This window comes from Lotus japonicus, chromosome 4 (genome assembly GCF_012489685.1).
Source record: "Lotus japonicus ecotype B-129 chromosome 4, LjGifu_v1.2".
Taxonomy (NCBI): domain Eukaryota; kingdom Viridiplantae; phylum Streptophyta; class Magnoliopsida; order Fabales; family Fabaceae; genus Lotus; species Lotus japonicus.
In genome coordinates, this window is record NC_080044.1 from 34,423,190 (window position 1) to 34,437,097 (window position 13,908).

General features: G+C 32.1%; 1 protein-coding gene across 5 annotated transcripts; it reads left to right on the plus strand.

Moving 5' to 3' along the window:
- The first annotated feature begins 4,672 nt into the window (after positions 1 to 4,672).
- LOC130715523 (uncharacterized) lies at positions 4,673 to 13,609 on the plus strand. 5 transcript variants are annotated; one of them, XM_057565632.1, is made up of 17 exons: positions 4,674 to 4,864; positions 5,087 to 5,216; positions 7,156 to 7,237; positions 7,880 to 8,001; positions 8,117 to 8,167; positions 8,325 to 8,438; positions 8,528 to 8,647; positions 9,381 to 9,516; positions 9,870 to 10,061; positions 10,749 to 10,910; positions 11,015 to 11,121; positions 11,366 to 11,459; positions 11,856 to 11,997; positions 12,091 to 12,250; positions 12,373 to 12,489; positions 12,574 to 12,700; positions 13,260 to 13,609. In XM_057565632.1, the coding sequence occupies exons 2-17, from the start codon at positions 5,107 to 5,109 to the stop codon at positions 13,503 to 13,505; spliced, it is 2,082 nt and encodes a 693-aa protein (XP_057421615.1). In that variant the 5' UTR covers positions 4,674 to 4,864; positions 5,087 to 5,106; the 3' UTR covers positions 13,506 to 13,609. The 5 variants fall into 5 exon arrangements, with proteins under 5 accessions (XP_057421613.1, XP_057421615.1, XP_057421612.1 ...); XM_057565631.1 differs by having other exon boundaries at positions 4,675 to 4,864; positions 7,120 to 7,237; XM_057565630.1 differs by having other exon boundaries at positions 4,673 to 4,864; positions 11,856 to 12,250.
- Positions 13,610 to 13,908: the final 299 nt, after the last annotated feature.

The window sequence follows — 13,908 nt, forward strand, 5'->3', positions numbered from 1 at the left end:
TACTTATATGATGTCGTCATTGGTTTATTTGCGTACGTAAAAGTTAACATTTTTCTTTCAATTTTTAATTAGTGTATTGACTTTTTAAAAAATAAATAAATTATAAAAAATATATTAGAGCGTGTTCGAAAAAAAGCATGTTGCTATCGTTTCTTTATGCCCATATACTTAAAGCCAAAGGGCACTATCGAGTATCAAATGAAATGAAGGTGCGGTTTTGGTTGCCAACTTTGTATGGAGCGGTTCCAATAATGATTTTTCATAGCTTCACAAAGACTGTCTTAGTGTTTTTGTTCATTTTCTGTTCTGAAACTTTAGAGGCTTTTCTTCCTTATTCTTGAAAAGCAATTTAGATGTGTTAAGTAGACTGAACCATATCTCATGTAGACTTAAGAATATTTATCCAAGTTAGGCATTTAATCTAATAATCAAATGTGGATGATTGATTTTTCTAACATTAAGGATTAGGTATGTACCAAACGCCTCCATTTTACTAGTAGCATTAAAATTGGACTAAAAGTTCTACGGGACAAGTCTTATAGTATCAATATAATTTACCCACCAATCACGTGCTTTGTCAACCCTTTTGGTATAACGGCACTAACCAACTTCATTAACGTAACACTTTTTATTAGCAAAAAATGCTGTCTGAATGAGAACAATGAACATATGAGTTATTCTTTACATAAAATGTTTTTTTATTAAAATACATCGATTGTGATTCATACGTGCGAGTGCACTATTTGTGCATGTGTATTGTATCTTGTAATGCACATATTACGCTTTTATTTACTAGGGGAAATAATTTGGTGAATATTTTGTTTGGTTTGAATTCTAGTTATTGTCTGGATTTGTATTACGTAGCAGATTCTTATTCCGGGCCATGCATGTAATATATGAAGTGTTTCTTGCGGTATCTTAATTCAAGTCAAGGTATGATACCTCAAATGAGTTGGCATAGTAATAAATTACCTTAAGATTAATGACATTGCTTAGATCAGTGTTAGACCTCTCCCTTGATCAAAATCATGACGCTCAGACCCAATGTTAGGATCGAAATTCACTGCAATCGCTGCAAGGTCGTGGTGGACGTCATCAAAGGTTGTCGGGGGACAGTTGAGTTGTCCAATGAACAAGAGTACTATTGGATTAGAATTATAACGTTGAGAATTATAATTTCAATTACCACACGTCATTAATTTGGTGAATCACCTAATGTGGGTATAGCACCCAAAAAAAGATGTGAGTACCACATAATTCACCAATATTTGAATTGAACTATGGAAATCTTCTCGTATCTCATTACATTCAAAATGTAAGTTTGTAATTATCTCACTCATTGCTTTTTTAATTGACACTGGAGTTTTGTCAATTTGCTTTTAAGTTACGCGCGTTCATTGAACTTCAATCTAACCCTAAAGTCCCTTTTTGAATTACGCTTTTTAAGGTAGTTGAACGTTCGATCCACAACAAAGTTAAACACACCTTATGCCTACGGCGTTGCACGGGTTTAAATATGTTTTCTTAGAAGTAATTCATAATAGGAGTTGTTTGCTTTTAGTTGGTCTCGTGGTGTAGGTGCTTTGGCGAGAGCTCGAAGAGATTTTTTAATTGTCAAACAGGTTGGAGTCGTCTCCATTGGGTCTGAGGAAGAAGTCATTCAAAGCTTTGTTGATCATCTCCTTGCCAATCATCCTAGGATTTAAGGAGTTCCTTAGAGGAGTTGTTTGCTTTTAGTTGGTCTTTGTAGGGGTTTTTGTTTTGGTTTTTTGGGTGGGTCGCTTTTTAGGTGCTTCGTGTAGGTCTATAATGGGTTTTCTCTGGCTGCCATGGGTAAGTTTTGGTCGGGCTCGGTGGTCCTTTAAGGTGCTTATGGGTGTTTTGTGGTTTTCCTTTTGTTGATGCTGAGTTCGTTTGATTTGTAATTGCTGCTTGAGATTTCTGCTCTCAAGCTTTTTACTAATATACTTTTACCTTTCTAAAAAAAACTAATTTCATAGTATAATTTTTTTTTGAAATGATAGTATAATATTTAATTTATACTCCCCATGTTTCAAAATTAATTGTCCTCTTAGAGAAAAAAAAAATCATAATAGTCATCCACTTAGAATTCCAATGAAGCATCAATTGATGTTTTTTCATATAATGCTCATATGAAAAAATAAATGAGGAAAGATAAAAGTAAACTTTAAAAAGTAAACGAGGAAAAGAAATAATATACTTCACAATTTTAACAATATTAATAACATTTCTTTATTTCTTTATATGCGTGTTCCTTCTTTATGTGGACAACTATTTTTTTTTTAAACAGATGTAGTATGTATGAAAGTTATAATAGCACTTTTGGTCCCTCACTTATCACGATTTGGCAGTTCTGGTCCCTCATGGAATGTATTAGCCTATAAAGTCTCTCACGTTTACTAATTGTTGCAGTTTTGATTTTCCGTCAACTTCCATTCAATTTTTGACGGTTTTTATTAAAAAATATATTACAAAAAAACAAGAAACCATAATATTGTGAATTACTCTTTCAAAAAAAAAAATTTGTTAATTAGAAAACATAAAACTGTTCTTTAAACCTTATTTTTAATTGATATTTGGCTTAAATATGTTAAAGGTCCCTCTTAAATAGGGGTCATTTGGTTAAGGCCCCTACAAAATTTTTTGGGTGGAATAAGCCCCTAATGTGAAAATAATATATAGTGATAAACCCCTGTCGTGAGGTTCTGTTTAATTTTTGATGATTTTGCAAACGATGCTGACACAGATTATATTTTGTGAAAATTATTAGGGTGCCATGTAAGTAAATTAGGGTTGAAAAAATAAAAAAAATAAAAACCCAAAGTAAAAAACCAAGTAAAATCCCCAAACGTACTTAGGGTTTTTACTTTGGGTTTTTATTTTATTTTTATTTTTTCAACTCTAATTTACTTACGTGACACCTTCTTGAATTGAATAATTTTCACAAAATATAATCCACGTCAGCGTCGTTTGCAGAATCATCAGAAATTAAACGAAACTTCACGGCAGGGGCTTATCACTGTATATTATTTTCACATTAGGGGCTTATTCCACCCAAAAAAAATTATAGGGGCCTTAACCAAATAACCCCTATTTTAGAGGGACCTCCAACATATTTAAGCCTTGATATTTTAATTAAAATTCCTTAAATATTGGATAAAAGTTGACAGAAAATCAAGACTGTAACAATTAGTAAACGTAAGGGACGTTTTATGCTAATAAATTCCTTTAGGGATCAGAACTTTCAAATCGTGATAAGTGAGAGACAAAAAATGCTATTACGCCGGCCTTAATAATATAATATCTCATTAATACAATTAATGATATAAGAACTCACTAGCTTTTAATTAATATTATCATTAATATTTCTTTTTCAATAAGTTCAAACTAATTTTACTTTATGTACCAAAAATAAAATAATTATAATGTTATATTAACTTTTTTACCACAAATATCATTCACTAAGCAAATTATATTCAAGCTATAACATGTTTGTATCGGTTAATCACATTTTGGCGATATTTTACTTATATTATTATTATTATTATTACTATTGATGATATTATTATTATTTTTCTTTTTGGTGGGTCATAAAATTTAAATAGTATTTATACTGTCAGAATTGTTTCTTAGTCTACTTAGAATTCTATGGGAACAGTAATTGATACTTTTTTTTTATATCGGAAAGGTAAATTACACTCACCAGAGATTGATCCTTATATCTTTCCCTCACCAACCATATGTTGCTCAGCTCTTACCACTAGAGCTATCATTCGGCGACTAATAGATACTATTTTATATAATACGTTTGTGAGAAGAACTAATGTTGAGAGATAAAAATATACTTCAAATGATAAATTAGAAAAGTAATTAATATCTTTTAAAAATTAATAATATTAATTACGGTTCTTAATGTGTTTCTTCTTTTTGTGGAAATGTATTTTGAAAAGGAAGTAAATATTATTTAACATGTTTTATTTTATAAAATATTTTTAATTGAATTTTAAATTTCAAAACTTAACTCATTATCAGTTTTTTTTAATTAATGCATTCTTGTTTCAAAAAAATAATTAATGCATTCTCATAAATTCATATTATAATATGTATTTAATATATAAGAAATTTGTAAATTTAATAACTAATACAATTAATAATATTAGACCTCATCAATACAATTATTTAATGATATAAAGACCTCACTAATTCTTAATTAATAATATATATATATTTTCCTCCTGTAACCAAAAAAAATTAATAATATATATATATATATTTTCATAACTTTTAATTAATTTTACTTTTATATATATTTTATTTGTGGGATAGAAAAGAAAATGTGAACAACTTTTAAGGAGATAAGATGTTGAAATTTATGAAGTAGGTGAATATTGTCAAACTCTGGCACTATTTCAAAGGTCATGTCGTATTTTGGTTTTATCAAATTCGGTCCTAATGATACATTTGTATAAGACTGTTGTGCCCCTCAAGACTGGTAAATTGTGGACCGTATCCCTAAGTTGAAGGGAAGACTTCTTTAACGTGTAATCGTGGAAACAGAGGGGCAGAGGTTAAACAGAGGAAGTCCAAAATATTTTGCAACATAAAGGAGAGGTTACTGGTCAATGAGTTTTGGTTATAAATAAGACCATTAATATTTCATTTGTCATTTTGTATGTTAGCACGTTTTTTAAGGTGCACATTAAGGTTCCAAAGAAGAAAAAGTACACAAATTAATTCACAGGGAAGAAAAAATTCCAAACAGCTGTTTCAGTTTCAGTTGATCTTTCATCTTCTCTTGTTCTGTGTATTTGATTGATGCAAATGCATTTGCAAGTCTAAAGAGGTTGGTCCATATGTTTCAAAACGCTCTTTCTCTTGTCAAAAAAAAAATTCGTTTGGTTATCAACCATTTTGTATGGTAGTTTGATAATGCTCTTTAGTCTTTAGGTTTCACCATTCTAACAGCATTAATTTCTGAATTGATTTTGGCATTCTTTTAATTCCTTCATCATCTGAGCCTTGGTGTACTTTTCTCTGAAATGAAGCTGCTAATTATTTTTTGCAGGTTCATAATTTTGTCAAGAGATGAAGATGGTGGATAAGAAAAGCAAACGATTTTTCTTCCTTTGGTGGTTTGGTATAACTGTGCAGCTCTGTTTCTTGCTCTGTTCCTGTGCTGAGAAGACATCATTAAGGTTGGTTTCTTCCTCTTCTTACCATTCTCATTTGGGCTATATAGCAATTCTTTTTTTTTTCTGGTTATCTTTGTGTGTGTCAGAGAGCACAAAAGGGAAAAAGGGGAAGAGAAGCATGAAGCATTAAAAAAGAAGATATTCCATGTTAATGTTGGTGTTTCAATTCTTTTCATGAAAAGTAGTAATTAAAAAGAAAAAGAATGGGGAGAGAGAGTGAGAGAGGGCTTAAGGTAGAAAAAATAAGACAGTCACGGTTTCTTTGTCTTTTGTGTTCCCATGATCTCATCTCACATGAGAACTTTCAGAATCCCATTTCTTTTTGTTGTGGTTTCAGTTTTGAGTTACTTTTTACTTGGGTGCGTCACTTTATACTTTGAGGGAATGACAGGACACTTTTGCAAGTTAGCCATTGTAACAATGGAATTGGAAAGAATCGATTCTTGCACCCACGTCTTCCCTTGCAACCTGACACTTCTAGTTTCACATGGCTCCCTAAAATGGGTGTACACAGCCCGGCTAGGTCCGACCTGTCTATTGACCCGTCCTGCCCCTGCTCCTTAAATTTGTGTATTATTGGTTTTTTCGAGTTTATTGACGAGTTTGTGTTTAAAAACTGTATTCAATATATATATGGGCCGGATAAAAGTTAAGTCTAATTTCTCTCAACCCATCCCTCAAAGGCTTAAACACCTCTTACCCACTTACTTTAAAATATAGTTTTGTGTATTTTCATTAGTAGTGTAACAAGTGAATAAAGTTTATATTTTTCTCTCCTATTTTTCTATGAATTTTTTTAATTTTTAGTCGTTTCTTTCATTAGTGGGATGAGAAATTACTTTTTAACATCATAAGTATTTATAATTTTTTTGTGAGATTTGACATTGACATTCAATTAGTTCTTCAGGCCAACCGGACTGATCTTTTGTGGGCCGGTCTATGTTATACTCACATTGTTTTCTTAGATTTTAGGGACTAGTTCAGATTTAAAAACTATCTCAATTAGTATTTAGGGCGGGATGAAAATTAAGTCAAACTTGTCCCAACCTATCCCATGAACACCCTTACTTCCTAAATCCCTAATCCTTCATGCTTGCAAGACAGACTTAGTTTGTGTTTGGATGAGTGTTTGTCAAAAATGATTTTTGGCTTAAAAAAGCCAATCACATTCCTAGATATTAATATTTTCATCTAAAATTGATTCTGGAGTTTACCTGCAGAAAACTAAACACATTCTTAACCTGGGGTGGGGCACAGGTCACTTGTATCCTATGATACCAAATCCAATGAAGAAAGAAACTAACCATCATGTTTGTAAACCAATTATATTAATCGCATTCTCTGTCATTTACTCTGTATCTGACAGAAATGGTTTACACCAATTATATTGAAATATCCTATCTTAAAATTAATTCTGACACTCAAAATTTGCTCACAATTTCCAAACATGAATTCAGTATTGTCTTAGTTCCTGAAGTCCACCCGTGCACCTAAATTTATGTTATTTTCACACTTTTGTGCAAACATTTTCCATGTACACATCAATTCCAATGTTCTGTATATGTTGGTACACTACACGTTACCTTGTATGTTCACAAATGGTCATACCCATGATTAAATAAATAATTTCTCAAAATTCAACCGTATTGTTCCATTGATAAACAATTTTGGTTCTGAATGCCTATCCCATTTTCTCTGTCCTGTTTCACAAAAATTGACTTTTCGATGGGGATAAAGAAGAAAAATATGGAATCCCCATAATTGGCAAGACAGAACCAAAATATGTTTTTCTGTTTCACAAATTTCAATTTAGCTGTCATTATATTCTTTCTTTTTTAAACATTGCCATGTTGCAAACACAAACAATGACAAAAGTCCATGCTAATGATTGCTCTTTTCATTTTAGAAACCAATTATTTCCATGCATTCCGTTCATCTGCAGAAGAGGTTTAAAGGACATCAGCAGCACAAAATCAACATCTATTCATTCTGGACTCAATCTTAATACAGATAACCATCAGCAGGTGACACAAGCTACCTTTATGAGTAAACTATGTTCAAGTATCTTTCTTAAATTTCGTCCTTTTTAAAGAAAATTTTATCAATTTAGTGTGTTAGCATTAGCCTTAGTAGCATAATTGCCAAGTTTTAAGGCATGACTTAGCTTTTTCAATGACCTAACCCATTACTAGAATGTTAAGTTTATTTAACTGAAAATGCCTCTTAAAAAGGCCAAACAAGTTAGCGGGCTAATAAGGTAGCTATCGAACTATTAATAAGAATAATATTATGTAAATAGGTCTGTCTATCCGGCCAAATATTTTTTTTTTATTGTTTGAGTCTAACCTTTTTAGTTAATCAACCTTTTAGAATGTCTAAGTTCAACCCTTTTAATAAAATTGTCAAACCAAGTCAAGCCTTTAACAAGCCCGACCGCGGGCACCTAATGAGTTGTTTACCCTATTTTCACCTTTTACCTAGAGAACTAGTTCAATCATGATATGAATCTTAACTTGAATAATATTGCAATCCATGGAATATACTAGTCTTATTAAAAAAAAAGTCTAGAACTTATTTGAAAACGAAAGAAAACAATCCGTTATATTTATTCTTTTGGTCTGAAACATGTACTTTGACCATGACAATTGTTGTCTACTTTTTTTCAGTTGGTGGTTGATAATGGCATTGTTTCCGTCACTTTGTCAAGACCTGAGGGGTACGTCATTGGAATATCTTATAATGAAATTGACAACATCCTTGAAACTGAAAACGAAGAAAAAGATAGAGGGTAAGTACCTACTTTCCTATGAAATTAACCAAATTATAGTTTAACTAATCCAATTTGTCAAAAAAAAGTCACATATGCAGCTAGTCATGGTTAATTTAATTGACTGAATTTGTAGGTACTTTGACGTCGTTTGGAATGAGCCAGGGAAAGCTAGTAGCTTTCAGAGGTATAATTTCTGTCTTTCTCAATTGTATTTAATTAAATTAAAACATCATTTTTCGTATACTCAATGACATTTAATAGAAATTAAAGCAATGCACAATTCCTACTTTGAAGTGAATTTTTTAGGGATTAATTCACAATTGAAACTATATATGCTGCAGAATCCATGGGACAAATTTTTCTGTTATAGCAGCTGATGGTGATTCCGTAGAGGTTTCATTTCTAAAGACATGGACATCGAGTGATTCAGATGTTCCCATAAACATAGACATAAGGTGGATTATAAGTTAATTTTCTCAGTAAAATCTATATATATGACCTTATTAACATTAACTCATGAAACAAATTTAATTAATATATGCAGATACATTTTTCGAAGTGGAGATTCAGGATTTTATTCGTACTTAATATTCGATCGCCCTGAAGGATGGCCAGCTGTGGAGGTTGATCAAGTTAGGTTTGTTTACAAACTCAAGAAAGATAGGTACGTATCTAGAAAATGGAAATTATACTACATCCTTTGAGAAAACCGTTTAAGTAGACCTTAGGATTTTTTATATGTGTGATCAAAAGATTCCTATTTATTGAAATAAAAAAGCTACTAATAATGTAGGCATAAAGATTAATACATTTTTTTTAACTTGTTCCTATAATGTTCAATTTCCCTCAGTTCTTAAATGCTTATAATCTATCTCAATTTAACCCTAATTGCATTTTTGTATAAAATAAAATTGTTCCCATAACTGAGTGTGATGTCTTGGGGTGCATAGACTTCGAGTGTGAAGAAAAAAGTTAGGTAAATATTTAATAAGGGTAGACAATGAGAAAAAAAAAAAAAAGAGACGCGATAAATATGATTTATGATATTGTAAAATGTGTGAGAAAGAGTAAAAAATTGGGCGGATATGATGAATGTAATGTCTAGTGCTACACATGGTGCAGTGAGTATCCAAAACTAAACTATTTTATGAGGTATTGAACAAGATTAAATTAATAGTTTTGTCAAATTTTAGTCTTTTATTCGTTGTACATGTCAAATTCTTCTTAAACTAGCTCGTGCCTCTTGTATGAGCTAATTACTCCACTAATTAAGATATGGGTGTTACACCTCAAACACGTTTGACCCCCCGCTATATTAGGAAAAAAAAACTAGTGTATTGAAAGGAAAAAAATAAAATTGAAGTTTGTGATGAAGTGATAGAAATTGAATGGTACAGGTTCAACTACATGGCTGTATCAGATGACAGGAGAAGAATGATGCCAACAATGAAAGATAGAGAAACTGGTCAAATTCTTGCTTACCCTGAAGCTGTTCGTTTAACCAAACCAACCAACCCAGAATTCAGAGGAGAGGTATGTACCAATTTACACGCTTGTTTAATTTGAAAAAGAGGCTTTTGGCTTATTCTTTCCTTTTCTACTGACTAGGCTTTTGGTTTAGCGGACAGTCGGACACATTCGAATACACTCATTATAATTGGTTTATTTTATGAAAAATCAATACATTTCTCTCATTTTTTAAGCAATATATTGAATTGAATTCTTAAGAAATAAATCAATCACAATGAGTGTGTTAAAATGTGTCCTTTAAAAAATGTGTCGGTAGCAAAAGAGGCTTTTGGCTTACTGTTTGTTTTGCTAGCTAGTGACATGCAGGCTTCTAGTGTTAAATGCCCGTGAATGAATAATTGTTATGTTGGGTTCAGGTGGATGATAAATATCAATACTCATGTGAGAACACAGACAACGGTGTTCACGGATGGATTAGTACTCTTGATTCTGATGATGATGATGCACCCACCATGGGTTTCTGGATGATAACACCAAGTAACGAGTTCCGCAATGCTGGCCCAATCAAGCAAGATCTTACTTCTCATGTTGGCCCCATCACACTCTCTGTATGTCCCTACACCTTGTCTAAATCAATACAAGCAGAAAACACATTCACAGATAAAATCAAAATAAAATACAAATATAAGAACAACACAATTCCCAATTTCAATAGGGTAGAGTTCAGTTTGACAATGGTGCATGCAATCTATTTTCAGTGCAGCCACTCTGATCCGGGAATCTCGGCTATTGGATGAATTAGATGGTTGAGATGAGATTCTGAAAACATGTTTTACATAAAATTTATTCTATTGAAATCAGAATCGTTCAATCTTCAGCTGTAACCCAAACTTGTGATGGGTGCACAAAAAAATGACTTTAGCTAAGTGCCTTATGAAAATGCGCACATTGGACCCACACTAGCCTTAAGTTGAGTCCTTATATTTTTGTTACAAACACATTAGAGAAATGCTAGAAACACGGTCTTTTAATTAGCTCCTCAACACTTCCTGTAATTGATCAATTTTTTAAAAAAATTCTACATATGTTTGTAAAACTACGACAAATATGTTGTTTTTTAAAAAATAGACTAATAAAACACAAGTATGGAATGGAATGGAAGTATGTGTTAAAATTCAAAAAAATGTGTTGGTGACAGAACACTATTGTTAACACAAGAAGCACTACCCCATAACCAACATATGCATACATACAATTACATTTCCCCCTAATCTGTATACTTGTTTATTGTTTAGATGTTTGTGAGCACTCACTATGCTGGGAAGGAGGTAACCATGGCATTTCAAGAAGGTGAAACTTATAAGAAGGTTTTTGGCCCTGTATTTGTGTACCTTAACTCTGCTTCAATCGATGATGATGATGATACACTATCCCTCTGGTCAGATGCTAACCAGCAGGTACTACTAGTTATTCCTAATAGAAGCACGTTGTGCTTGTTTATCACACATTATTAATGCTTATGGCATGACTCAATTTGATTTTGTTGTTTATCCAAAATTAGTTATCCATTGAAGTCCAGAGCTGGCCTTATGATTTCCCTCAATCACAAGATTTCTTTCCACCCAGTCAACGAGGAGCAGTAACAGGAAGATTGCTAGTCCAAGATTGGTAAATTTTAATGCCTTGTGCTGCCACATTTTAAACTTCAATTTTTTACATGTATGATTCCCTTTTAAACAAGATGTTGGATTCGAGTATTGTGTATGAGATTAACCCCGCTTTTACAGCTAGTTCCATGAGGATGTGGATGTTCCTGCCTTGACCAGAATTACGTCTGATGTTGGTTATATGTTAATATGTTCTCACACAAAAAAAAAACAGCTAATGTTTTTCCTTTCCCCTGTTTGATCAGGTCAATTAAAGGAGGGAGATATCAATATTCTGACAATGCGTATGTTGGTCTAGCTTTGCCTGGAGAAGCAGGATCATGGCAGAAAGAAAGCAAGGTACATTCGTTGTTGTTCGAGCCCCAGGAAACTTATTTATGAGTTATGATATATACACATATTTTCACTTTTTTCCAACTTCATTTTTTATCTATTTCTCTTTTATCTATCAATATCACCTATCACATCTTTACTTTCTCTCTCATTTCTTCCTATCTCTCTCTTCCTCCACCTCTCCACACCTCATTTTATGAGGTGTGAAGATATAATTATTCCTTATTTATAGCATGTTTGGATTAGTTTCAAAATTAATTATGACATCCAAAAGTTATTCACTGAAAATGATTCTAGTTTTGAAATCCATTTTGTAGACTAATTTCCAAATATGTACTTAATTTCATGAGTTTTGGATCGTGAGGCAGCTAAAATGGGTTGAATTTTTTGTAACATTCACAGGGCTATCAGTTCTGGACTCGACCTGACACTAATGGATACTTCACAATAAATAATGTTGTGCCAGGTGATTATAATTTGTATGCTTGGGTCCCTGGCTTCATTGGTGATTACAAACGTAATGCTACAATCACCATCACACCAGGTAAATTATCTTTTACTCTCTTGTTGGTTTGGTCTAAAACTAGTAATAACTTAGTGAATTCAACAACTTACAATTACTTGATTGAACCTGTAGGTGAAATAATCAATTTGAGTTACGTAGTATATAATCCTCCAAGAAATGGACCAACAATTTGGGAAATTGGTATCCCAGATCGCTCAGCTGCTGAATTTCATGTACCAGACCCTTACCCTATGCTCATGAACAAATTATACACCGAAAAACGCAAAGACAAGTAATTCAAAAACCCATTATGAACAATTGCTTTTCTTCTGTTAATTAGTCTGTGAAATCTTTTTTTTTTTTAATTTGTTATCACATCCTTTTAATTATTCAAAGTATCTTTACTTTTGACAGGCTTAGGCAATATGGGTTGTGGGAGCGTTACACCGATTTGTATCCTAGAGATGACCTTGTTTACATTGTTGGTGATAGCAAGTATAGAAAGGATTGGTTTTATGCTCAAGTTACAAGGTAATTAAATTTTGTTGTTGAGAATGATGGTTAATTTTTAGATGTTTGATTTTTTTAGTCTAAATTGCCCTTTAATTTGTGCAGACACATGGGAAATGAAACGTATGAGCCAACAACATGGCAGATTATATTTGAACATCGTAAAGACATATTTATCGGAAACTACACACTCCAAGTGGCTCTGGCTAGTGCTTCTGATGCTGAACTACAGGTATACCATTTCGTTCAATTGTATTATTTGTATAATTCAAGTAAAAAGGGAGGTTTTTTTTCCTTTTCTTTCTATCCCTCTTATCTTAAAACTATTGATCTACTTAGGATGAGATTATGATTATATATATCATTAGGTAAGTTGGATAACTCATTCTTTTAACATTTAGTCTCTCAAACCGTTTGTACAGACACCTCACATGTATTTTAAATTTTAATAAATAGATCTTCTCAATTGTAATGTTAAGTTTCACCATCTCACAATTATTGATTTTTGTGTTTTTTATAATTAAGGAAATATAAGAAAATTAATTTGATGGTAAGATGGTGAAAATTGACATGGTCATTTATCTTACAATTGATTGAGGATTACTCAATTTTTCTCTGTACATATATCTCTTATCATATATTTACATCTTTCTCTTCCTTTCTGACCTGAGTATCTACACGACTGCACCCATTGAATACCTATCCAACATTTTCCTTCTTTCAACACAAGTGATATTTTCTATAGTAGTTATTTTAGCTGACATTTCTAAATGAATGTTCATATATATCAGGTCCGGTTCAATGACCCTAGCATAAATCCACCCCACTTTACAACAGGGCACATAGGAGGTGACAGTGCTATAGCAAGACATGGCATCCATGGATTGCATAGGCTGTTCAGCATTGATGTACCAAGTAATCTTCTTATGAAGGGAAAGAACACCATCTATCTGAGGCAGTCAAGAGCCAAAAATGCTTTCCAAGGAGTTATGTATGATTATATCCGTTTGGAAAGACCTCCAAATCCAAACACTTGATTTTGTCCGACCTTTATTTGACACAGTAAATATGTGTTGTTAGAAATATAAAAAAAAAAATCTTATAATATCTTAATCTTATTATTTTAGAGTATTTTATAATATCCGAGTTTTATCTTAGAGTACTTAAGGTATTTTAAATTACTTCTTATATTGATTTGTTTTCTTATTGAATTATTTAATTAAAATTAAGATTCTACCCATTATTTAAAAATATGGGTAAGGATTTTATCTTTTAATCAAATCAATCATTGAATATATATGCCCTAGTGCACTTCTGTTTTCTCTTCTTTCTTCTTCCTCTTTTCTATAAATTGCTTCTCTTTACATGGTATCAAGAGTAGATTCGATCTTCAACATGTGTCATCACTACTCTGCTATTGATGTTATTGTGTTCCTAAAA

What these genes read in the sequence shown, in the direction of transcription:
- LOC130715523 (XM_057565629.1), top strand. Translation starts at nt 5,107, where the DNA reads ATGAAGATGGTGGATAAGAAAAGCAAACGATTTTTCTTCCTTTGGTGG. An exon ending in ACCCAGAATTCAGAGGAGAG is followed by an intron (nt 9,517 to 9,869) that starts GTATGTACCAAT and finishes TGTTGGGTTCAG; the next exon opens with GTGGATGATAAATATCAATA. An exon ending in CATGGCAGAAAGAAAGCAAG is followed by an intron (nt 11,460 to 11,855) that starts GTACATTCGTTG and finishes TAACATTCACAG; the next exon opens with GGCTATCAGTTCTGGACTCG.